This window comes from Lithobates pipiens, unplaced genomic scaffold (assembly GCF_037356315.1).
Source record: "Lithobates pipiens isolate NorthernLeopardFrog02 unplaced genomic scaffold, aLitPip1_a1.2 Scaffold_1, whole genome shotgun sequence".
Classification (NCBI taxonomy): domain Eukaryota; kingdom Metazoa; phylum Chordata; class Amphibia; order Anura; family Ranidae; genus Lithobates; species Lithobates pipiens.
This window is the reverse complement of record NW_027507685.1, coordinates 4,721,870-4,749,230: the sequence shown is the minus strand read 5'-3', so window position 1 is coordinate 4,749,230 and position 27,361 is coordinate 4,721,870. Positions and strand designations below refer to the sequence as shown.

The 27,361-nt window shown below is 39.8% G+C and overlaps 1 protein-coding gene and 1 long non-coding RNA gene across 2 annotated transcripts; one reads left to right on the top strand and one right to left on the bottom strand.

Annotated features, from left to right (window-relative positions):
* The first annotated feature begins 1,807 nt into the window (after positions 1-1,807).
* Positions 1,808-16,996, top strand: LOC143987998 (homeobox protein CHOX-CAD-like). The gene is made up of 3 exons (XM_077487218.1): positions 1,808-2,237; positions 12,767-12,912; positions 16,459-16,996. Exons 1-3 carry the CDS (start codon positions 1,808-1,810, stop codon positions 16,687-16,689), a joined length of 807 nt encoding a protein of 268 aa, XP_077343344.1. The 3' UTR covers positions 16,690-16,996.
* Positions 16,997-25,031: 8,035 nt separating this feature from the next.
* LOC143987990 (uncharacterized) lies at positions 25,032-25,473 on the bottom strand. Its single transcript, XR_013276731.1, has 2 exons — positions 25,415-25,473; positions 25,032-25,219 (listed from the first exon to the last, which is right to left on the bottom strand). It is a non-coding gene; the product is annotated as an uncharacterized LOC143987990 (long non-coding RNA).
* Positions 25,474-27,361: the final 1,888 nt, after the last annotated feature.

Here is a 27,361-nt window from a genome sequence, read left to right as displayed (position 1 = left end):
AGTGATTCTAATTTATTATCGCTGTTTTCTAGCTGGTCTAAAATCATTTTTGATGTAAAGGGACAGTTTTGTTTGCTATGGACAATCTTCAGTTTCCAGACAGAAAGAACAGTTTTTATATTATAAAACTACATGCAGGGTACTGGGCAGACCACTAGGGACAAAGGGGATGTGAAATTATGACATACAGCAATGTAATCTGTAAGCCCTTGTATACACGGTCGGATAATCTGTCGGATTGCGTATTATCGGACCGTGTCGTCGGATAATCCGACTGTGTGTGGTATGCATTGGACTGATTCCGTCCGAATCTCCGTCCGACCCAATTTTCCAACATGTTGGAAATATTTCCCGACCAACTGGGCCGGACGGACCTAATCCGATCATATGTAGAGCATTTTCATCGGACCAAGTGGCACGCATGCTCAGATCAAATTCCTACATCAAAGCTATTGGCTACTAGCCTGAAGTAGTCCCATCGTAACGAAATTATGTCATCACGTTCTGAAAGATCTCATTTTTTGCCAACTTGGCCCGACCGTGTGTATGCAACAGTTTCGGACAAGATCCGACGGGCAAAATCCGACAGGCAAAATCCGACGGATTTGGTTGTGGAAATCTCTGACCGTGTGTACAGGGGCTAAGATTACATTATACTGTATGTAATGTGTGTGTTTTACTTTTTGAATTTGGCGCCAATCTCCGTCCCCGTGCATCGCAACGCTCTCTCAGGGAATGGAGATTGGCTCCGTGATGAATCGAGCGGAGGACGAGCCGCTCGTACAGCAGGGAGACATCGCTGGATCCAAGGGAGAAGGTAAGTAAACCTCCTCCCGCATTCAGCGATGCGGTCCCAAGTCTGGCTCGGGGTTACTCCTTTTGGTATAAAACTTCCACCCCGAGCCAGAATCGGGAATACCGCCATGGGGCTTAAGTCACGTAAATATGTTGATATGAACTGCTATTTACTAAACCTGGAGAGTGCAAAATCAGGTGCAGCTATGCATGGTAACCAATCAGCTTCTAACTTCAGCTTGTTCAATTAAGTTTTTACAATAAGCCCTGTTTCACATTTATGCAATTTGGCATGCAATTTGACATTTCAAATCGCATGCCAAATCAGCAGCAATTGCTGGCAATGGCAGTGTCCGAATCGGTACCTCACTGATTCCCAGAAGTAGCTTCTGTACTACTTTTGGCGATTTAGGAGTGCGACTTCCAATTACATTGGCACAGAAACCAGCACAGGTGTCTCTGAAATTGCCCCCAAAGTCGGGACTGACATGGGGAAATTAAATTGTGTGAGTTTCATTCCCGCAGTCAGTGTGACCCTAGGTTAAAACTTGGAAGCTGATTGATTTCTATGCAGAGCTGCATCAGATTTAGCATTTTGCAGTTTTAGGAAACCCCATTAGGTTGTATTCGGTGGATATGGCCCACATTTTGAGCAGAGGTTTACATAAGGTTATCAATTATGACATCAGCAGTTGTTTGAAGAATGCTGAAAACTTCATATAAATTGAAAAGGAAGCACTGGAAGTAGCAACAAGGTGATGATACTGGGATGTCCAGCCTTTCATTTGAATGCAAATGCGTTTGGGGGCCAGGCAGTTATCTCTGACATCAGACAGGGCCTTAGTAAACTGTTACTGCCAGCACCTGGTCACACCATTGTTAGTCATTAGTAGCAATGAGACTCCACAGCTAGCAGGGGTCATTTATGGATAGATTGAAGGAGTGAAAGAAGCAAGGGTCATTTTAAGAAGACTATACAGCTAATGATGACCACGTAGGAACTGGTACAGCTATGAACGTCGCATATCCTGGGAGTAAATCCGGTAACATGTACCCACTTTCTGTAAGGCCAACAAATAACAACCATGGAGGGCAGAATTATGTGTCCAGCCAGCCATACTTTAACTATGTGGCTTATCATCACGTACCAACCATGGATAACCAAGTGCAGTCCTGTGGAGTCTGGGGATCACAGTATGGATCACCTCGGGAAGACTGGAGTACTTACTCTGCTTCACCATCCAGTGCAAATACCATACAGACCTCTGACTTATCACCCAGCCAATTTCCTTACAATTCTCCTGGCTATAATTCTCCACATCCTTCCGGACTTGGGATTATGCATACAGCTGAAGGAAATCATACAGCTGTACACTCACCCAGCGGTCAAAGTCAAAACTCTTATAAATGGATGAGAAAAACAGCACAATCTACATCTACAGGTATGTGAAAGAATTAACATTAATAGATTATATCAATACTCTTTGAAAATATTCTTTCTCTGTCTACACAATTAAAATTTTGGTTTACTGTCATAAAGAATAGAAATTGACAATTTTTAAATGATTTGCGTGGTAGTCAGAATGGGACAGCATATTCATAGAGCATTAAGTTTCATAGAGCATTAATAGTTTCATAGAGCATTAATAATGCATTAATTACTAATAGAGCAAGTTTCATAGAGCATTAATAATGACATAAAAATGTTTTACCTTTTTTAGAAAGCGGACTTCAAAACACCTGCGTCTATCATAGTTAGAAAATGTCGTTTTCAAATAGCAAAATTCACTAATCTTTGACACATGGCATATTCATTCATTGATGATGTTCATATACAGTTTGTGCAATTGAATAGTGATTCTCGAAAAAATTACAGATCCGATTTTTTTTTTTTGTTTTTCTTTTTTGCAAAAACCCAAGCCCAGTAAAGCACACGGGGGTCACAGATAATCAACTCAATATAAATATACATCTATCTTTTCTAGGAAAATAAATGAATAATAAAATACGCCAGTGGCTCAGCTTTCTGTGTTGTCATCAAAGATCTGTTTAAGTGTTTAAACCCCAAAAAAAAAAAAAAGAAGATTTAATACTTACTCAAGTTCTACTTTCTTACCAAATAAATGTGATGCCATTGAGGAAAATGTTTATTGGACTTATTATTAAATGTGTATTCACAATATAAAAGTCCTATATTTTATGCTTTTCTTTAAAAGTTTTTTTTTTTTTAAATGTCTACATGTGTCTGAGATTTACACATACACATCTTTCAAAATCTGACATTTTAACTTGCAGGTGGTTTAAACTGTCCACAAATCGAGGCCAAACTTATCGCATTGCATTAACAACTCCCCATTTATTGCACTAAGATTAAGAAGGATCAGTCATGTATAAGCCAGCATGCAGGTAACTAACAGTTGAACGTAGTAGGATATAGAAAAGCTGTACTGTCTTGCACTGTGAATCAAACAGTAGCGGCATGTTGTTCACATGTGCTGTACAATTATTGTACAAAAACTAATTAACAGCAGTAACATACTGTAGTAAAGTGCCTTGTTTATTGCAGGGTGTAACAGGTTTAATAGATCTATAAAAGCTGTCAAACTAATATGAGGTTGGTAACGATTCTCTAAATCAAACCATCTTATTTACAGGGAGATTAACAAAAACATTAACTGCAATCATTTATAGGGTATATGAACAGTAACATTTAGCAATTGAGAGTAGGAAAGTATTTTTGTTTGTAACATAAAGTCATATGCTTTAAAATCATGAAAATCAGCCCTTATCCCCTTTTTTTGTGCTAGCATTCCAACCATCTGAATTATTCATTAATGCTTCCCACAATAATTGCAGGAGGAATAAAAAAATGAAAAACAGCAATCATAGGTACAATTTGTGCCCGCCCTCCTTCTGCTTTTTATTTATTTATTTATTTATGTTTTGTTTTTTAGAATTATTTTCTGGATACGGAATCTGCAACTTACATAGTTACATAGTTAGTCAGGTTGAAAAAAGACCATCCAGTTCAACCACAAAAAAAAAATATATAATAAATATCATACCAGCCCATATACCCAATTCTATACCCACAGTTGATCCAGAGGAAGGCAAAAAAAAAAAACAGCAGAGCATGATCCAATTTGCTAAAGCAGGGCAAAAAATTCCTTCCTGATCCCCCGAGAGGCAATCGGATTTTCCCTGGATCAACCTTACCTATAAATGTTAGTACCCAGTTATATTATGTACACTTAGGAAATAATCCAGGCCTTTCTTAAAGCAATCCACTGAGTTGGCCAGAACCACCTCTGCAGGGAGTCTATTGCACATTTTCACAGCTCTTACTGTGAATAAACCTTTCCGTATTTGGAGATGAAATCTCTTTTCCTCTAGATGTAAAGAGTGCCCCCTTGTCCTCTTTGTTGACTGTAAAGTGAATAACTCGACACCAAGTTCCCTATATGGACCCCTTATATATTTGTACATGTTGATCATATCCCCCCCTTAATCTCCTCTTCTCAAGAGTGAATAAATTCAGTTCCTCTAATCTTTCCTCATAGCTGAGTTTCTCCATGCCTCTTATCAGTTTGGTTGCCCTTCTCTGCATTTTCTCCATTTCCCCGATATCCTTTTTGAGAGCTGGTGCCCAAAACTGAACTGCATATTCCAGATGAGGTCTTACTGATATTCTTGTTTGGCCTCAATGGTTTAAAGTCAGGACTTTTTTTTTGGCAGAAGAAGTACTGAAGTATACTCTTGCAATAGGTTGATCAGGCATATGAGTATTTAATCATCTTGACTGGCTGAGGACAGGCACCAGCTGATCTAAGGACCTTTAATGGTACTGAAAGGGTTAGTAAGAACATGCCTGCCTTATGGCCAGTATGGCAGCACTATTTAACAAATTATTGGAGGATTGTAAACCACAAACACTTGGATTTTACTCCAGTCTAGTAGTCTGTGAATGCCAATCTCGTATAAACATGCAAATTACAAAGGGGGTTATTTACGAAAGGAAATTCCACTTTGTACTGCAAGTGCACTTGGAATAAAGTCGCTGTAGATCCGAGGGGGGACATGCAAGGAAAATAAAAAACAGGATTTTAGCTTGCACGTGATTGGATGATCAAATCATCAGAGCTTCCCCTCATTTCAGATCTACCCCCTCAGATTTACAGCGACTGCACTTCCAAGTGCACTTGCAGTGCAAAGTGGATTTTCCTTTCGTAAATAACCTCCACAGTGTCTATTGCAATGCATCTGTGTTTCTAGTATCTCATCAAGTACATTATCCAGAGGTAAAACAATAATTCTCCCGCTCTACAAGACTCTGGTCCGGCCGCACCTAGAGTATGCTGTGCAGTTCTGGGCACCAGTCCTCAGGAAGGATGTACTGGAAATGGAGTGAGTAGAAAGAAGGGCAACAAAGCTAATAAAGGGCCTGGAGGATATTAGTTATGAATAAAGGTTGTGATCACTGAACTTATTCTCTCTGGAGAAGAGACGCTTGAGAGGGGATATGATTTCAATTTATAAATACCGTACTGGTGACCCCACAATAGGGATAAAACTTTTTCGTGGAAGGGAGTTTAACAAGACTCGTGGCCGCTCATTAAAATTAGAAGAAAAGAGGTTTAACCTTAAACTGCGTAGAGGACTCTTTACTGTAAGAGCGGCAAGGATGTGGAATTCCCTTCCACAGGCGGTGGTCTCAGCAGGGGGGCATCGATAGTTTAAAAAAAAACTATTAGATAAGCACCTGAACGACCGCAACATACAGGGATATACAATGTAATACTGACATATAATCACACACATAGGTTGGACTTGATGGACTTCTCACCTACTATGTAACTATGTAACATGGAACAATGCAATCAGAAATTTTTATTGGATAAATAATTAACTCATTTTATTGGCATTTTTATTGGATAAATAATTAACTAATTTTAGACCAAAAATTTTTTTTATCTTGTTCCATTAGATACTGCAACATAATTTTGCTGATTTGAATTTAGTCCACCGGTGACACTAAAAATTCTTTCCACAGCTGCAAGTAGGTGCTCTGCAGTTAAAATACTATATTGCTCCACAGAACCATTGCTAAATAGATGTTTCTTTGCAATTGCCCCATTACCTCTGATCTGTACAGACGAAGGCTGGCCATACATTATACGATTTTATTGTACAATTTTCCTTTAGATTTACCAAAACCATATAATATGAGGTCAAATCTAAACACTTTCAATTTGTGTGCAATCAGGCAGGCCCTTGCACTACATGGTTAAAGGTAAATCTAAAGAAAATTGAAAACAAAAATTGCATAATGTGTGGCCAGCTTAAATTGGGGGAGGGTTGTAAAGCACATGGGGTGACGGGACATATCATCCACGATATATGTGACCTAAATACTGAGAATGATGAAATATGCTCAACGGCCATGTCCCTTCTTTATTACAGCTGGTGTATTCTTACATCCAAATACAAAAGTGGCACAGCCTGAGAAGATGCATTTGATCCGTCTGTTTAGGCTGTGTACTAGAGATCTAGGCACATAGAATGACACATGAATTTATTCTGCATGCATTTTTACTATCGGTAGCAGTGAGCCCTCTTTCTAAGCCCTTGTACACACAGTCGGAAATCCCGACAACCAAATCCGTCGGATTTTGTCCGAAACTGTTGCATACACACGGTCGGACAAAGTTGTCGGAAAATCTGATCTTTCAGAACGTGATGACGTAATTTCGTTACGACGGGACTACGTTCACACTAGTAGCCAATGGCTTTGGTGTAGGAATTTGATCTGAGCATGCGTGGCACTTTGTCCGATCGGAATTCTCTACACATGATCGGAGTATGTCTGATCGGAGCATTTTGTCGGAAAATATTTCTGGCAAGTTGGAAAATTTGGTCCGACGGATATTCCAACGGAAACAGTCCGATGTAGACCACACACAGTCGGAATATCCGACAAAACGCTCCGATCGGACACATTCCGTTGGAATCTCCGATCGTGTGTACAAGGGCTAACACCACATCCCAATATTATACATCCAATTATAGTTATTATATAGAATATAGTATAGTAAGTATATAGAATTTTTAAGGTGTCGCGTATAAAAGCATAGTATATTTTGAAAAATATATAGTATTTTATTTAATGATGACAAATGAAATAAAATATTTTAATGAAAATATTATTTCACTTTCTGTACATGGGACACCTTTTTAGGTGTTTGCATTTATAAAGTGCGGAAGGAACGTTAAAGACTGAAATTTTCCATGGTATATTTATATTTGTTATTAAATGCTTGTATACATGCCAAAAATAATTATTAATTTCAATGGACCAGTAATAAGCATTCAATATCTCTTGGGTTATTTTTTTGTTTTTTTGTTTTTTTATGACTTCACCATATGGTACGATAAAAGTGAATCCCACATCATTTTTGGATAACTTTTACATAGACGTATGACATTGAAAGCAGGTTTCCTTAGGCCCTTTCGGTCATGTTAAAGGTAGCAAGGCCTTTATTCACACCTCTATTGCTTTCGCTTTGATATGCAGCTTTGTATTCCCATAGTCCCTTTTCTCCTGGGGTTATACAGCCGGAAAGGGTGCCGATTTTCACAACATATAAAAGAAACCATGGGCTTTTATTGCACTTGGAAGACTTTTATGATCATCATGTCTTTAATGATGTATGGCTTTCCTCCTAGCAAATCATGGGTATATTTAGATCGGTAAGCAAATTTGAAGAATGTTCGCCACTTTATAATATAATATATATTTATTATATATTAATCAAAAAAGCTTTAAATTTAAATACAAAAAAAAAATGTTGTATTTACATGCCCCAATTTACAAAATTTACAGACGCACATCTGGCAAAGTCATAAAGTTGGGGGATGAGCATGGGAACTATTGACCCAAAACACATTGGTTCTTACTCTACAATGGACACTACTATACAAAGAGTATTACAAAAGCACAACAGGTTTTTTGGAATGATACAAAAGGAATCTAACTACCAACATCATTGGGAAGGTGCAATAAACAAACACTAAGCAATTGACCCCTCTAAAAGGATATTTCCCACAGGGCAGAAGTCATTTTTGCAAACCGTTTTAGGAAGAACATCTACAGAATAAAGAACACCACAAATTTGTTCAAGAATATAATTAGACAGATATATTACTTTCTACACATATAGTAAGAAGGCACACTGATGGGGCATTTCTTAGGAAAGACTTTTTATTATTATTATTATTATTATTATTATAATTCAGGATTTATACAACGTCAACAGTTTGCTCAGCACTTTACAAAATGAAGGCAGACATTACAGTTACAATACAATCTGGTACAAGAGAAATCAGGGCCCTGCTTGTTGGAGCTTACTTTTATTATTATTATTTAGGATTTGTATAGTGGCAATGGAGAAAATACAGTTACAATACTAATAAATATTAGTATTAGTACACACTGACAGTATATTTTTTTTTTCATTCAACCCAGAAACTGCAGAGCTTGCTGTACTAACTGTGATCTTAGTACAGCAATCTCCCCACTGAGCTATTGTGTTCGGACTGCAACCCCCCCCCCCCCCCCCTCGGCCAGAACACACCAGTCAGAAATCGCAGCCAATGGCTTTGAGTGCTGATTTATACCAACTGGCTGCTGGTCAGACGTTTACTCGTCTTCTGTCGGACAGGCTGCTGTACACATGGGCTAAATGTGCCAACCAATATTTGGCCCTTGTGTACCAGGTGTTTAGAAAAGTCATGGTTGTGAGAGCTCACTATCTAGAAAGGAAGAGGAGGTAATAACCATGAGATTAGCATATTTTGGCACAAACAAGTCATGTATAGTTGTATGATTTATTTGATACAAATTACTCATGTAGCACCTAAATGCCTGTCCTTCATTAGAAAATCCATGTTTAAACCTAAATAAATATATCTGTAGTAAAGGAAATATGGGGGTGGCCATTGCTGAACTCCTGGAAATGCTATTTACCTGGCTGTTCAGTATTCAAGTCTGCAGCAAGTGAACTCAGTCAATGTCGGAACTCCTGACCCATAATTGTTCCAGGTTAGTGTGGAAGTCAGTGACTTCAAAAATACTAAAGCCATGGGCTCAGCATGACAGACAGGCAATCGGCATCAGTAATGTTAGTCCAACATTTCTCTTTTTGCAGGTTTCCTGTAATTAAGTTACAAGTTAAGCTATTCATGTACATGAGATTTGCCTGACCTGGCTATTTGTGGATAGATCAGGGGATGACCTTATGTCTATGTGAACCCCATCACTACTGCCAACCAGAAGAAATACTCAATCAGACAAGCTGGAAGCCCGTACCAGTCACTGCCCCCCCCCCCCCCCCCCCCACTAAGCCAGGGAAAGTTCCCTTCCCGCTTTACCACCTTCTCATAACCATGGAGCAAAGCTGTGAGGTTAATCAGGCTGGGCATGCAGGTTTATGTCCCTTTGGAAAGTATTTTTTCTTGACTACATTTAGATCATGATTTCATGTCTGACTGCTTGTTTACATCTGTAGAATCAGGAGTGTAACTTCAGTATTAAAGGACTTGGTACAAAGATAAAGTCAATAATACCATAACATTCTGATTACTCTGGCCTAAATTATATCATCCTGCTTACACAGTGGGAGTCTCTAAACATCGTACCTGTAAATAGCAGGTGACCTTTTGAGAAAACAGGAAAAATGTTTAGAAAATGTCCGATTAATTTAGGGCAATATATTTGGCCTTGCATAACCTCAGGCTCACAGTTATGAGATGATGATTGGCTTATCCAGTTGTTTTTCAACCAGAATGGGCAACTAATGTAATTTGTACAACCAGATGTTTACTGGCCAAGAGCTGTTAGGGTAAACCCAACCTGTTGCAAAGTTTCTTACTTAGAAGTACCAGTACTTTCTGCTGCAGGCTGACAATGCTAAGTTATTGCCTCTCATTTAGCAGCAGCGTTGTCAGCCTGCCATGCAAACTCCTTTCCGTTGGCCATGGGGGGTACCTATCAGGTCTGTGCATGCCGCCTGAAGACGGGCAGCCCAACTGATGACTAAAGAAGCTGATACAACAGGCTGATAACACTGCTGCTAATTAAAGCGGAGGTCCACCCTAAAATGGACCTCCGCTCATCGGAATCCCCCCCCCCTCCAGCGCCACAATCGGCACCTTTCAGGGGGGAGGGGGGTGCAGTTACCTGGATAATCCAGGTAACTGCACCCACTTCCGGGCTAGCTCTCTGCGGAACGGGGCATACGTTACGCCCCGTTCCGCAAGCGCCCACCCCCTTCAGCAAGTGCCCCGCTGCCTGCTGGGAAACACACAGCTCCCAGAGGCAGCGGGGACCGTCCGGATTGCGCCGCGCGACTCGCGCATGCGCAGTAGGGCACCGGGAAATGAAGCCGAAAGGCTCCATTTCCTGATTCCCATACCCAAGATGGCGGCGGGACCCGGCAGCCGAGCGAGCGATCGGCTTCGGGTGCCGACATCGCGGGCGCGCTGGACAGGTAAGTGTCACTATTTAAAAGTCAGCAGCTGCAGTATTTGTAGCTGCTGGCTTTTAAAAAAAAAAAAAAAAAAACGCGGAGTCCCGGTGGACTCCCGCTTTAAGAGGTAGTGACTTTATATTGTCAGCCCCCAGCAGGAAATATCTCTGCTTGCAAAATCTCCAGGTATAAAACTTAACAACAAATTCATGAAATCTATACTGATCAATGAATGATGTTGTCAGATGGATGCTGCCAGCACTACTTCGAAATACACTCAAGCAACATCAAATGGTAAACAACAACAATCATAAACAACATCAAATGGTAAACAACAACAATTATAAACAACATCAAATGGAGCAAGTCTTCTAATCCCAGCAATGGCAGCAAATCTGAGGCAAGGGACAGGGGCTCTCCATAAGACCATTTTGATTATGTATCATATGTATTGGTACCTTTAAAGGGGTTGTAAAGGTAAATTTTTTATTTTCTACATAGGTTCCTTTAAGCTAGTGCATTGTTGGTTCACTTATCTTTTCCTTCGATTTCCCTTCTAAATGTTTTTTTTTCTTTGTTTTCTTTGTCTGAATTTCTCACTTCCTGTTCCTCCTCAGTAAGCTGTTCAGTAAGCTGTTCTGGCTGACTAACCACCAGCTCGGATGATGGTGAGAAGTTTACTGAGGAGAAATAGGAAGTGAGATATTCAGACAAAGCAAAAAAACATTTAGAAGGGAAATCAAAGGAAAAGGTAAGTGAACCAACAATGCACTAGCTTAAAGGAAACTATGTAGAAAATAAAAAAATTACCTTTACAACCCCTTTAAGCTACATTAAGACATAAGCTGCTCTATGACCCTGGCCAACACAACTTGGCCAAACCTGCCATGGGGAAAGTTGATCAGCTGGGTTGGATTTTCCTGACCAATCACTATTGTTTCCTCTGAGACAGGCTGGCACCTGTAGTGGCCTCTCCTTCTTCTTCTATAGGCACAGACATGCATGTACAGCAGATGCAACCCAGCAGGCTGGGTACAAACCTGAAGTCGCATGTTTGTTGGCAATGTTAGCTTCAGATTTACTTTATGCAACTGCTTTTCATAAACCAACGCCTCCAAAATAATTTTTACATAGGACAAAGCATTTTCTTACAATACAAAGCTATAGAAGACAATAACATATTATCTCATTATTAACCCTCTTGTCTTGAATTGTATTGTAACCGTACTCTCTCCTTTTATTTTTTAAAGTGCTGCTCAAACTGTTGGCATTCTATAAATCCTGTATAATAGGAATAATTTTTTTACAATGTCCACTAGCGGTTGAATTACTTAAGGCAAATGGACTGTTCACTTTAAGGAAAATGTAACTTTGCAAAATAATTTTTCCTTAGCTAAGGCCTGGTATGCATTTTTTTTTTTTTTTTTTTTAGTGCATTTTCAGTTTTGCAGAAACACACATTTAACATGGTTTCCTATGGGTGCATTTTCACCACATTCACTAAGCTAATGGAAAACTGGCATGCAAAATTCAAATTCGCTTGCAAAAAAACTGCCTATTTGCCTTTAGTAAATCAACCCCAGCAAGTTGAACTTTGAATAAGAACCAAACCTTTTTTCTCTGAACAATTCAGACAAACCTTGGTATGAAAAACATTTTATCCCAATTTCTTGAATGACAATCCTACAGTACTTTCCCTAACATGAAAGGGAGTCTGAGCAACACTTTCCGTCTTTTCCTTGTCAAAGACGTTCATTGATAAGATCACCTTGTAGCTTCTTTGTCTACTATCAGTTTGAAATTAGCACCTCAATAGAACTTAAAGAACCAATTTGGGCATCTTTGTTCCTCTGTATGATTCCAAACTTACATCAAAGAGAATAAGGAAGGATCAAAGGCATCAGCACACGTAGGTAGTGTTGTATTTGTTTGTTATCTTCACAGTTGTGTTTTGCTTTGTTTCTTTGCTTTTTTTCCCCCTTTGAGTTGGTCACATCCTGTCTCAGCAGACCACCGAGATACCTGGAGGCAAGACTCTTAATGACCCCAAGTGTTACTGCTTCCGTACAGTTTATGGTAGTAACCAATACATTATGAAAACATGGCCACAAATATGTTGTCTACAAAAGAGGAGCAAGTTGTCTTACAGGTTTCTTTACCTTTGAAAATATCAACTGATAATAAATTGCCACCGCATAAAATTCTCATAAATTAACCTGGTCAGCCTGAAACCCTCCAGTTGTACAGGAACTACAGGTCTCAACATGCCTTGTTATCCACCAATGGAACTTATTGCTTGTTAGGCTGTATTTAAATATTGTTAATGTCATTCAGAATTAAATAATCACAATAACTAAAGGGATATTATAAAGGAATTTTAGTATTCACATGCAAAATGATTTCAATATTGCAGGATTACATTTACAACTGCAGTTCTGATTTTCTAGGTAAGACCAGGACAAAGGAGAAATATCGGGTTGTTTACACCGACCATCAGAGACTGGAGCTTGAAAAAGAATTTCATTACAGTAGATATATTACTATAAGAAGAAAAAGTGAACTTGCTGCTAGTTTAAGCCTTTCTGAGAGACAGGTAAGTTCTAAACAGTTATTACCCCAAAATGTCGGTCAGCTCCTTTTTATATTTGCAAAATTTAGATAAAAACCTATAAATGTTTTTTCATAAAAACAAAGGATGATGATTTTTGCAAATAAGAGCGGGTTACTAATACGTGCCTGATTACTATCTGAGTGGCAGTATTGGCATGATACAACTACTCTTAGCCCTTGTACACACGGTCGGAGAATCCGTCGGAATGTGTCCTATCGGACCGTGTTGTCGGATATTCTGACTGTGTGTGGTCTGCTTCGGACTGTTTCCGTCGGAATATCCGTCGGACCAAATTTTCAAACGTGCTGCAAATATTTTCCGACAAACTGGTCCGATAGGACATACTCCGATCATGTGTAGAGAATTCCGATCGGACAAAGTGCCACGCATGCTCAGATCAAATCCCTACACCAAAGCTATTGGCTACTAGCCTGAACGTAGTCCCGTCGTAACGAAATTACGTCATCACGTTCTGAAAGATCGGATTTTTCGACAACTTTGTCCGACCGTGTGTATGCAACAGTTTCGGACAAAATCCGACGGATTTGGTTGTCGAAATGTCCGACCGTGTGTACAAGGGCTTAGTGGCTTAATGGCCCACTGGCCCCAATAAAGCAATACTGTAATTAGCACTAAGAAAAAAATCACAAGACTGCGAGAATGGACACCAAACACTTTGTCTAGGCAGTCAACTAATCTTATATTGCTCCCTTTAAATCATACATTTTGTTGCCTATGCAAAGTGTGTCTATATTACGTTTATAATTTGGCACAGTACAACAAAAAAATTGCTAAGGAACTGTCTGTTCATTTGTGAAAAAAATCACAAACAATACCCATAGTGTTTGTAATATTGTGTGACATGGCAGCTTCTGTTAGTTGCCTTTTGTTAGGTGAATGTAACATTTCTCAACATTAGATTCTAATGCCGCGTACACACGATCAGAATTCTCGTCTGAAAAAACTCTGATGGTTTTCCCGATGGAATTCAGCTCAAGCTGTCTTGCCTACACACGGTCACATCAAATTCCGATCATTTATAACGCGGTGACGTACAACACGTACGACGTGACTAGAAAAAGGAAGTTCAATAGCCAGTAGCCAATAGCTTCTGTCTCGTAGTCGAATCTGAGCATGCGTGATTTTTGGCGTGTCGGAATTGCATACACACGATCGGAATTACCGATAGAAAGTTTTTCCGTCAGGAAAATTGAGAACATCCTATCAATTTTTGGCTGGCGGAAATTCGGACAGCTAAATTCCGATGGAGCATACACACGGTTGCATTTTCCGATGAAAAGCTCTCATCGGTCTTTTTCTGGCCAGAATTCCGATCGTGTGTACGCGGCATTAGGGAAAAAAAGGCCTTAACCTTCATCTAAAAGAGTTAATGAACTTTTGACCAATAGCGAAAATAGCCTAACTATAGGCTATGAAGAATTGGAAAGAAGAGAAAATAATATGAGGGAGGACTCTGCACTCTGTACAAAGTGTATGGAGATTTCTGTGCTTCTCACTAATGATGTAATAAATAGGCTACTACAAAAAGTGAACTGCTATACAGAGGGATCTGTTGCCCATCTGTGAAGGGTTTCAGTAAACTCTTCAAACAACAGAGTTCTATCTCTGCAACACTCTGGGGGAGATTTACTAAAACTGGAGCACTCAGAATCTGGTGAAGTTGTGCATGGTAGCCAATCAGCTTCTAACTTCAGCTTGTTCAATGAAGTTTTGACAATAAAACCTGGAAGCTGATTGGTTACTATGCAGAGCTGCACTAGATTTTGCACGCTCTAGTTTTAGTAAATCCCCCCCCCCCTGTCAATTCCGTATAGTAGTTCCCTCTGTAAGTGGTGAGCACAGGAATCTCCATACACTTCCTCTTTTAGTTAAACAGTTTTAGCCTATAATGTTAAGCTATTTTCTCTATTGGTGAAAAGTTCACTAACTTAACATACATTATGAGAATCATTCCTAACATTTGCACGAAAGCTAATATATTTGCAAAGTAAATACTTTATAAAAAGATCCCTTTCATGAGCAGCAGATCTACAAAGAATTGTTGGAAGGTTGTGCTTTAAACCTTTGATAAGCCAAATAATGTGTAAAAAGTTAATTATATGTGAACTCTTAAGCCCCGTACACACAGGCCGAATGTGCCGGAAAAAAAAAACCGGCTGACATTCGGCCAATGTGTATGTCGGTCTGTGATGCAAATGGTCGGTATCGGCACCAATACTAATATCGGTATCAGTGCAACCTTAATTCTGACAGAGGGAGGTTTTCCTGCTTAAAGCGGAAGTAAAACCCATCAATTTGATAGTTTCAAAAGAACTGCTAACATTCCCGGCATGCTAGCTGTCACATTTGACTGTGCTCTCAACCAAACTATCAAATCATCCAATGGCTGGTGTCATGAACAGAGGCCAAGATGGCAGCTTCATTGGCTGAAAACGATAGGAGGGTTTACTTCCACTTTAAAGAATACAATGGTCACTGCCGCCAGCAGTGATCACATGAAAAATAGCCAGCAGGCTGGTTGTATAGAAGTCGATAGATCAACCTCAGTACAACCAGCCTGGCTGCTTCCTGTTGATCTCCCTGTGGCTGGCTTTACCTTGTAAAACAATCCATTCAGTTAAAAATAGAAAAGCAAGGCAAAATATTTGTGTATATACAAAACAAAAATGATAAATACAATTAAAATTTTTTTTATAAGTGATCACTTAAGTGATCTCATTTGTTCTCAGCTGCATACGGGGCTTATAGAGGTGGAGGTGGAGACTGCAGGGTCAAAAGGAGGCTGAGAAATAGCAGTACACAAATATTTCCAGTATTTAGTTTTGCAGAGGGGCATGTCAATGCAAGTCTTGCCATTGGAGGACAGCCCGGCTGTGCTCCCAGCAAGGTTAGAAAACCTGCCACATGAGGATATATGTGCTACCATGCCTAGCATGGTAGTTTGAAATAATAAAAATAATAAAGCCCCTTTCACACTGGGGCGTCGGCGGTAAAGCGTCGCTATTTTTAGCGGCGCTTTACCGTCATTTTAGCGGCGGTCTGCGGCTGCTAGCGGGGTGGTTTTAACCCCTGCTAGCGGCCGAAAAAAAGGGTTATAACCACCGGCAAAGCGCCGTTTAGCCGCGCCGTCCAATTGATTTCAATGGGTAGGAGCGGTTAAGGAGTGGTGAATACACCTGCTCCTTTCACCGCTCCAAAGATGCGGCTAGCAGGACTTTTTTCACCGCCCTGCTAGCGCACCAGGCTTTCACACTGGAGTGAAAGGGGCTGTTTTTTCAGGCTCTACACAGGTGCCTGAAAACTGCCCCAGTGTGAAAGGGGCCTAAAGCAGGGTGCCTGGCAGGATCACCCAGTATTTCACACAAAGGAAGAAATGCAAAGAAATCAGAATACTTATTAACACAAGTACATGGTACAACAGACGCACATCAGGAATATTAAATGTTGGAGTAACATACACTTTACCCACTTTTGTTTCAAAATCTTTCTCGTTATTTGACCTTATAGGTTAAAATTTGGTTCCAGAACCGAAGAGCGAAGGAGAGAAAGCTTTTCAAAAAGAAAATGAATCAGTTCGAGGGATCCGGCTCTTTGCAGAGTGATTCCAGTTCAGCCAGTCCCAACCCACACTCTGACTCTATGGTACAAGGGGAAATGACAAGCTCTTTATATCAACAACGACAACTTGCACTCAATAGCCTGCATCCCGAAGACATCATACAGCATGTTGTTGTGTAAATGGGAAGCTTAAGCACAGCCAATTACAAGCAGGACTAACTATAAGACATTAAGGATTTCCTTCCTTGCCTTTAAGACTGAAAACTGTTACCCTCTTTAACAGAGGTAGAATTTAGCAAAAATAGCAACTATGCATAAAAATGTCTTAAAGTACCTGTCATGCAAGAAGATGCTAACAAAATTGTTACAATTCTTCAGCATAAACTGAAGGAAGAAGACAATGTTACACTTTTTATAACCTACCAAGGAGTTCCAAAGTCAAATGATTGGTTTACTTTGGTGAACTAAGAAGTAATTTGTACATCCTTTTAAATGTTGCATAAAACCTACTCTTACACATGCCTTATGATTATTTGTCTTAAGTGTGTACCGAATATTGTGGTTTAATGTTAACATTTTCTCTGTACAAATGTTTGAACTGAAATATTACTGAGAAATAATACTGTGACTGCAAAATCTTTAACCCAATATACATCCATTCAAATGATGTGCACATCCATTATATCCTGTACAGTTTAAGATTATCATCTGTCCATTCGCAAATTATTGCCTTAAGGGAAAGGATCAAAACAGTTTGATTTTGTACATTCATGTGAACAGAATAAAAGATTAGAGCATCTGACAAAAGCAAGTTTACTTAAATTAATTACTGACATATACTAAATATATATATATATATATATATATATATATATATATATATATATATATATATATATACAGATCTACCTTTTATTCTGTTCATGCAACTAAGAGAGCTGTGTGTAATAATAACATGTTTCAATTCACTCTCACCAATAAAATAAAAAAATTTGTCAAAAAGATTTTAGCTTCACTGCCAATTTAAATATACATAAGGCTTTCATTGACAGCAATATAACAAGTTCAAAAAGAACGCTATAATTTCTTTTAAAAACTTAACTCCAGTTAAATTGTTTGGGTGCTTTTTGTTTTCTTTTTTGTTTTTTTTTTACATTTTTGATACGTTTAGGGAAGACTTAATATTCTTTATACATTTATATATCAGGTGGCACAGTGGTGTAGTGGTTAGCACTCTCACCTAGCAGTAAGCCCTTGTACACACGGTCGGAGAATCCGTCGGAATGTGTCCTATCGGACCGCGTTGTTGGATAATCCGACTGTGTGTGGTCTGCATCGGACTGTTTCCGTCGGACCAAATTTTCCAACTTGTTGGAAATATTTTCCGACAAACTGGTCCGATCGGACATACTCCGATCATGTGTAGAGAATTCCGATCGGACAAAGTGCCACGCATGCTCAGATCAAATTCCTACATCAAAGCTATTGGCTACTAGCCTGAACGTAGTCCCATCGTAACGAAATTACGTCATCACGTTCTGAAAGATCGGATTTTTCGACAACTTTGTCCGACCGTGTGTATGCAACAGTTTCGGACAAGATCCGACGGACAAAATCCGGCAGAATGTCCGACTGTGTGTACGGGGGCTAAGAAGGAGTCACTGGTTCAAATCCCCACCACACCACCACCTGCCTGGAGCTTGCATGTTCTCCCTGTGCCTGCATGGGTTTCCTCCCATGCTCAAAAGACATGCAGGTTGGTTAATTGGCTTCTGTCCAAAATTGGCCCTAGTATATGAATGGAGACCTTAGATTGTGGGCTCCTTGAGGGTAGGGACCAGTGTGAGTGTGCAATGTACAGGGACAATTGTAGACACTCACTCAGGTTGAACTGGATGGACTGGTGTCTTTATTCAACCTTACAAACTATGTAACTATATATATATACAATATAGCTGTTACATATACTATATATCTGGGGTGTGTGTATGTGGATATATATCATAAAAATTACATATACATATTTTTTTCTTTATCTATGGCCTTTGGGAAGGCTTGATTGTTGGCACTAGGACGTATACCGTGTGCTGTCTACCCCACCTGTGAAGAGAGATTACATATATATATATATATATATATATATATATATATATATATATATATATATATATTATACATAAAAAGCATTGAGCATGTCACCATTTTTCTAGGTAAATATATTTTTAAAGGTGCTAGTGACATGAAATTGTCACCACATGTCGGTAACAACCCATGCAATCAACACATACAAAGAAACCAAAACAAATAAGTTCAGAAATTAAGGTATTTATAATCAAATGGAATGACATAGGGAAAAAGTATTGAGCACGCTCATTGAAATGTACTGTATTTTATTCTTCGTACAAAATTCTTTGTTGGTAATGACAGCTTCAAGACGCCTTCTGTACTGTATAGAGAAATGAATTGCATGCTTTGCTCTGGTAAGATTTTGCCCCATTCTTCCACAGTCTTCAAATATTGAAGGTTCTGTGGGGCCTCTTCTGTGAACTATGATCTTTAGTTCTTTGAGATCAATGTATTGCTCATATGCCCACCCTCGTTTCATTGTTATCATGCTGGTAGAGGGCAGCAGATTTTTATCAAGAATGTCTTGGTACATTTCTCCATTCATCCTTCCTTCCTTCCAATGACATGAAGTTTGCCAGTTCTGTATGCTGAAAAACAGCCCCATACCATAATGTTCCAAACTTCACTGTTGGTATGATGTTCCCACCTCCAAACTATACTGTTGGGATGGTGTTTTTTGGTGACGTGCAGTGCCATTTGACCTCCAAACATTGTGTGCATTATGAAACTTATACTGTGGCAGGTCGTCACGATCCTGCGAACCGTCATAGCTGTACGTCGGCAACTTTAAGCGGGATAACAGGCGCGCCCGCTGCATTGTGGGGGTGCCAATGCTCATGGCCGGCGGTCGCGGGGCGCGAGAGGCAGAACAGGGATGTGTGTGTAGACACACACGTCCCTGTTCTGTGAGGAGAGGAGATGCAGATTGTTAGTTCCTAATAGCTAGGAACCACGATGTGTCCTCTCCTATAGTCAGTCCCCTCCCCCTACAGTTAGAATACACATTCAGGGAACACAGTTAACCCCTTGATCACCCCCTAGTGTTAACCCTTTCCCTGGCAGTGACATTTACACAGTAATCAGTGCATTTTTTTTTTAAGCACTGATCGCTGTATAATTGTCAGTGGTTTCAAAAATGTGTCAAAATTGTCTGATGTGTCTGCCATAATGTTGCAGTTCCGATAAAAATCACAGATCACCGCCATTACTAGGTTTATTTTTTTAGAAAAATGCCATAAATCTATCCCCTATTTTGTAGCTGCTATAACGTTTGCCCAAACCAATCAATATACGCTTACTGCAATTTTTACTACCAAAAATATATAGATGAATACATATTGGCCTAAACTGAGGAAAAAATTAGCTTTTCTACAAAAAAAAAAATGGGTATATTTATCATAGCAAAAAGTACAAAATATTGTGTTTTTTTTTTCAAAATGTTCGCACTTTTTGTTTTATAGCGCAAAAAATAAAAAACGCAGAGGTTATCAAATACCACCAAAAGAAAGCTCTTTTTGTGGGAAAAAAGGATGTCAATTTTGTTTGGGTACAGCGTCGCACGACCGCGCAATTGTCAGTTAAAATTGCAAAAAATGGCCCGGTCATTGAGCAGCCAAATCTTCCGGGGATGAAGTGGTTAAACAAGCTTCAACATACTTTTTCTTCAGCAGTGGAGTCTTGCGTGGTGAGCGTGCATACAGGCCATGGTGGTTGAGTGCATTACTTATTATTTCAAAGAAAACAATTGTACCTGCCAATTCAAGGTCTTTCTGAAGCTCTCCACAAGTGGTCCTTGGCTCTTGGACAACTCTTCTGATAATTCTTTTCACTCTTCTGTTGGAAATCTTGGGAGGAGTACCTGGTCACGGCCGGTTTATGCTGAAATTATGTTTTTTCCCACTTCTGGATTATGGCCCCAACAGTGCTCACTGGAACATGCAGAAGTTTAGAAATCCTTCTGTAACCAATGCCATCAGTGTGTTTTTTGTGGGGTAGGGCTGTGAAGGTCTTATGAGCTCTTTGCTTTTATCCATCATGAGATGTTTCTTGTGTGACACCTTGGTAATGAGACATCTTTTTATAGGCCATCAGTTGAGACTGAACCAGCTGATATTACTTTGCACTGAGAAGGGGCAGGGTTGATCCTACTGATAGATTTCAGCTGGTGTCTTGGCTTTCCATGCCTTTTTTGCACCTCCCTTTCTTCATGTGTTCAATACTTTGTCCTTATGTCATTCCATTTTACTACACAACTTAATTTGTTTACTCTGAACTTATTTGTTTTTGTTTCTTTGTATGCATGAGCTGCGATATCCTCACTTCCGCGCATGCACGCGGGAGATTTCTTCCCGGCAGGGTCCGGCCGTCTGCCAGACTTTCAGCCGAGAATCCCCTGTGCGCATGCGCCGCTACAGTCAGCGGCGCATTGCGAGGGGAATATCTCCTTAACCGTACATGTTTAAGAGATATTTTTTTTTACCTACAGGTAAGCCTTATAAGCTTTCCTGTAGGTAAAAGTCCCAAAATTGACTATACAACCACTTTAATGTCATTTAAACTGAAGATCTAACATTGGGAGTTGGACCTCTTGAAATGGCCTCAACAGATCTGGGGACTCAAATAAATATAGTCCTCTTCCTGAAGTTTTCAACAAATGTGGTGATATATAATCACATTTTATAACAACTGTGGATCACCACAAAATAAACTATTTATCAGATATTGTGTACTACTGTGCAAAAGTTTAAGGCAGTGTGAAAAAATGTTGTAAATTAAGAATACTTTTATAAATAAAAGTGTTTAATAGCTTTTTTTTTTTTTTTTTTTTAATCACTTAACAAAATGGAATATAAATGGACGGAACATAAATCCAAATGAGATCGATATTTGGTGTGACCACCCTTTGCCGTCACAACATCATCAATTCTTCTAGGTACAATTGCACACAGTTTTGAAGGAAATCCCAGACTTAAAGATGTTGAGATCAGTGCTCTGTGGGGGTCCGAACATTACTTCCAGGACTCCTTGTTCTTCTTTACGCTGAAAATAGTTCTTCATGACATTAGCTTTATGTTTTGGGTTGTTGTCCTGCTGCAGAATACATTAGGGGCCAATCACATGATGGTATGGGATAATGGATAAGCATCTGCCTGTATTTCTCAGCATTGAGAACACCATTGATCCTGACCAAATCTCCAACCCTATTTGAGGAAATGCAGTCCCAAACGTGTAAGGAACCTCCATCATGCTTCACTGTTGCCTGCACACTCATCATTATACCGCTCTCCTTCGGTGAACTGCCTCCCGCTACAGCCAAATATTAAAAATTTTGACTCATTAACACCTGCATCCGTTTTTTTGCACCCCAGTTATTATGTTTACATGCATAGTTGAGTTGCTTAGCATTGTTTCCACATCAGAGGTATGGATTATTTTGGCCACAATTCTTCCATGAAGACCACTTCTAGCAAGACTTCTCCAGACTTCTTTGCACCGGTTCTGTGCTGATGGCACTGCTGGATATCTTTTTATGTTGAAGGGAAGTAAGCATGATGTGTCTTTCATGTGGTGCATTAAGTTTCCTTGGCGACCACTGCGTCTACGATCCTCAAAGTTGCCAATTTATTTGTGCGTCTTCAAACCCCAGACTGCTTTGAAATCTTTACCTGGGAGAGACCTTGCTGATGCAGTAGAAATATATTGTGTCTTGTTGCTGCGCTTGGTCTTGCCATAGTGTATGACCTGTGACATAAAACTGTCTTCCAAAGCCTCACCTTATTAGCAGAGTTTGGCTGTTCCTCACCCAGTTTTAAGCCTCCTGCACAGCTGTTTCTGTTTCAACTAATGACTGTTTTAAACTACATATGGGATTGATGATCATTAGCACCTGCTTGGCATAATTGGTTAACAATACACCTGGCTCTAATGCAGCACATAGATTATGCGATTTTCTTTCCTGCAACTATGGGAAGAAATTCACTTAGTAAGTGTTGAAGGGGAAATCCCTTCCAAGAGGCTATTATGATCTCCCGTTGCTGGGAGCTATCCCTCTGGGGAGAATGCAGTGACTACTGCTAGCAGCTATAGCCACTGGCTATAACTGCATGCTAAAAATCTGACATGCTGGTTGTACTCCGTTCAATCGATTGATCAATTTGGGTACAAGCCACCTTCTCATAGATAGATCGAATTGAACCGGTTCAGCAGGAACCAGCTAAGATTCAATCCATCTATCACTTAATCGAACAATCCCCGATTTTGTGCTAGTGTACAAAGTGTGCAAGTGCAAGAATTTATGCTGGCTTGGCAGCTATGCTGGCAAAGAGTAGTCGCACCAAATATTGATTTGTTTTAGATGCCGACAATTGCAATGGATTTCGGGGGTTGTAGTTCATTCACACACAGAACTGTGTGACTGAATGACTCGGCAGTGTGAGGAGATTTTAAAAAGTGACAGCTAGTATGGGAAATTCTTCCTGCACTGCTGCCACAGGAAGGGGGGGAGGGGGCAGCGGACGACATTTGCAGCACTGGGAACATGTTACATGTTCCACCCTAAAAATGGGTGGAACATGTAACATGTTCCCAAAGGTGAACTTGTTAGGTGAGTCCCTACCCACAAGGAGCTTACAATCTAAGATCCCTAACCAGTGGCGGCCTGTCAATAGGGGGCACTGCCCCCCCCCCAAAGTTTTAATGTGTTAAAAACTGTTAGTCAATCATATATTATCATTTATTAAAAAAAAAAAAAAACTGTGCATATTCATTCATATGTGTGTGCGGCAGGGTTCTGGACTAATGGGTGTCTATTAGGTCAGCAAACTTTTGAAAGACATGTGATTTGAAGCTGAGCTCTAATTGGCTTGTTTTTCATTGTCCTTGGGGCACAGAGCAGATTTCAGAAAATGAATGTCCTTTTTGTGTTTTTGGTCTCGTGATTGGATCGTTCTCGATACATCTCTTTCCCGGCGAGGTGTCTCGAGGTGAAGGAAGGTTCAGTCTTGTCTTTGCCGCAGTACCCCTTTACAGGGTGTTCGAATGAGGAGAGGATGGGGGAGCTTGGACCAGATCGACCCTGCTTGCAGATTCGGCAGTGATCGGGTGGTTGCGTGAGTGATTACCTCGATTGCTTGGCTCATACTGATAGTACCGCTGTAGGGCTGATACTGATAAGGCTACTGCTGGTAGTGGGCCCACATTGAGCTTGGATTCGCTGATTTTTTTGGTTTGTTTGCGCCCCCCCCCCCCCCCCCCTTCAAAACGTTTTAACACCAGCCACCACTGTCCCTAACTTGTATACATACACATACTAGGGCCAATTTAAACAGGAGCCAATTAACTCCCAGCAATTCTTTGGAGTGTGGGGTGTTTGTTCTGTAATGTTGACAATGTTTTCTTGCAATGGAAGCTGTTTGGGAAAGCAAATATGTTCAACATTAGGAAAAAAGTCTAAATGAATGAGACTAGAATAGTACTAGCTATACAATGGCCTGGATAATCTAGAACCTTCAGAGACAGCTAACACATAGTTTTTAGGCTACCATCACACTGAGACCACGGTTACATTGGCTGTAAAGCGCCACTCGTTTTAGTGGCACCTTACCGTTGTTTTAGCAACACTTTTCGGCCACTAGCAGGGCACTTTTAACACCCGGTAGCGGCCAAAGAAAGGGTTAAAACCACCAAAGTTGTGGCGCTTCAGAAGCGCTACCCATTCATTCCACTGGGCAGGGGTGGTTTAGGAGCGCTGTATACATGTGCTCCCAAATCGCCCCAAAGATGCTGCTTGCAGGACTTTTTGTAACGTTCTGCAAGCACCCCGCCCCAGTGTGAAAGCACTCAAGCTTTCACATTCGGGCGGCATGGGAGGCAGTTTTCAGGCGCTTTACAAACGCTCTTTCTAGCGCTAAAATGCCTTAAAACTGCCTTCATTGTGAAAGGGGTCATACACTCTGCACTTCCGGCAGTCACTTCCTACTTCCTGAGTGCTGCATGGGAGATCCCCCTGCTCCTCTGCAGGAAGCCAATCTCATCAGCAGGGAATAACATATATTTCGTCGGTTCCATACACAAAGAGTACACATACACAAGGAAGCCATGTTTGCCAGACTTAGCCCTTGTACACACGATCGGACATTCCGACAACTTTGTCCGACCGTGTGTATGCAACAGTTTCGGCCAAAATCCGTCGGACAAAATCCAACAGATTTGGTTGTCGGAATGTCCGTCCGTGTGTGCAAGGGCTTAGAAAATGATAGTTGGCCACAGATTGGACTTAACAATCTATTTTATCAACCTATTAACATATTATTAACATTATCAAGAGTTTTGGAAAGGCAAAGCCCAAAGCGAAGAGATGGGACATTAAGGGTGCAATATTCAAAAAGAAAAAGATATATGTATAAAAAGTTTTTAAATATTTTATTATAACAACAATCCCATAAAAACAAACAGAAAAAACAGCCTTATAGTCATACAAGGGTGTTATATATAACTTGCGGTCCAGGTAGTGATTCAGTTGGGGTAGTTGTAATTTGCTTATCCCGACATGTTTCGCTTATTGCTTCATCAGAGGATATACAAACTACCAAAATAATAACAAAATCACATAAAACAACAAGTTTAATTACAAAAACACATTTAAGGACAATTTGTATAAATTTATATATATATATATATATATATATATATATATATATATATATATATATATATATATATATACATACATACTATCAAAAAGGTATGAACAGGGCTTTAAATAGAAAGGTGTGCTTACCCCCACTTCACCAACCCATCTCCTGCAGAAAAAGTCATCCAGGTATAATAAAAGATGCAAGGGCAGCAGGCCCAGCAGCCAAATAATACAGCAAGGAGGGCACAGACGATGGCTAGTCAGGACAGATTAAAAAGAGAAGTTTATTTTGTGGAAAACAAGTTTTTTCATTGTTCATTTTCAACTTTTCTTTATATACTAATGGGTTCTATACTTAACCTAGCCTAATTCCATTTTTATATCTATAGCAGTATAGATGTATATAATAGAGGAAAGAGAGAAATATCTACCAATTTATTCATTATAATAATACTAATTAATAATGAGCCTTTTATTTTTAAATTGCATTAAAAAGTCAACATATTGGCGCTACTTATGAATTTATCTTATCAGAGATACATATTAATTATATGGTCATATTAATTTATAAGAAGAGAAATTATACTCTGCCAACTTACATGCTCAATAAAAGAATGGAGATTCTTTCCTATAGTCCTCTATTAGTGCTAAACCATTAGGGATATCATAAAGCCCAATAGGAGTAGGTTGGACTGCAAGGAATAGTGCACCCACAAGCTATCCAGCTTGCTTCTAGGGTGTCTACAATGTATAAAAGAATAGGGGGTTAGCAAGTACAAAATATAAGAATCCTAGCAGAAGGATCAATATAGAAGTTTTTATCTGAGAATAAAACTTACTAACCGTATAGATTTATTATTTAATATTATTAACATCTTTTTTTATAGAAAAGCAAAGATGCCCTTTTAAGACCCCTTTCCCACTGGGGCATTTTTCAGGCGTTTTTCAAGCGCTTTAGCGTTAAAAAAAGCGCCTGAAAAGCGCTTGAAAGAAGCCTCATCTGCAGTCCCAATGTGAAAGCCCAAGTGCTTTAAGAGCCCTTTCACAATGTCAGCGCCCGAAAAACGCTCGTAAAGCGCCGCTTAAACTAGCAGCGATTTACCAGCGTTTTTCGAGCGTTATTGGGGCGCTTTTAATCCCTGCTAGTAGTGCCCACAAAACGCTGCTGCCAATAGCGTTTTTCAGGCGTTTTTCAGGCGCTTCCCATTGATTTCAGTACTTTTCAGGACTTTTTTTGACGCTCTGCCAGCGCGGCGCCTCAGTGTGAAAGCACTCGGGCTTTTACATTGGGATTGCAGTTGCAGCTTCTTTCAAGCGCTTTTTTTAACGCTAAAGCGCCTGAAAAACGCCCCAGTTTGAAAGGGATCTCTGTGTGAAAGCACTCGGGCTTTTACATTGGGATTGCAGTTGCGGCTTCTTTCAGGCGCTTTTTTTAACGCTAAAGCGCATGAAAAATGCCTGAAAAACGCCCGTGTGAAAGGGATCTAAGTGATGTAACACTCCAGCATCTGCCAAAAACTGTAATCCACGTTTTGGGTTGATTGACTGTGTAAAGTGATTTAAACCCAAATTCTATTTTTCAGTACAGTATGTTTAGCATCATGTCCAATTGTATATAGTTTTCTTAACCAGTTGCCACAAAATCACATACCTGAACATCATTCTGCTATCAAGTGGTTGCTGCAGGCATCACACCGATACTATTTTTTAGAGACAACAGTCGGCTTTCTTGTAATAACAACCGATGCGGCTAAGCAACCGCTTGATTGTTATTACAAGCAGCAGGAGGGGATGACCACACATATGAGGTATTGCCGCGATCATTAGAGCAAGAACAATAATTCTAGCCTTAGAACTCCTCTGTAACTCTAAACTGGTGAAAAAAGGAATAAAAATGTAGCGCTAGTGTCAAAATACCATATGTTTGTAACACATAGTAAGGTGACCATATGCCAAAATACACTAGTGACTAAATACATGTATAAATTTAAACAAGTCCATAAAGTGTCCATCAAGATACTAGATGGATCCGCCAAAAAGCCCACCACCTTATAGAGGAAAAAAGCCAACAGTTGGATAAACCTCTTAAGG

Coding starts and splice junctions, on each gene's coding strand:
- LOC143987998 (XM_077487218.1), top strand. CDS start 1,808: ATGAACGTCGCATATCCTGGGAGTAAATCCGGTAACATGTACCCACTT. Junction 2,238..12,766: donor AGCACAATCTACATCTACAG/GTATGTGAAAGA, acceptor CTGATTTTCTAG/GTAAGACCAGGACAAAGGAG. Junction 12,913..16,458: donor TAAGCCTTTCTGAGAGACAG/GTAAGTTCTAAA, acceptor TTGACCTTATAG/GTTAAAATTTGGTTCCAGAA.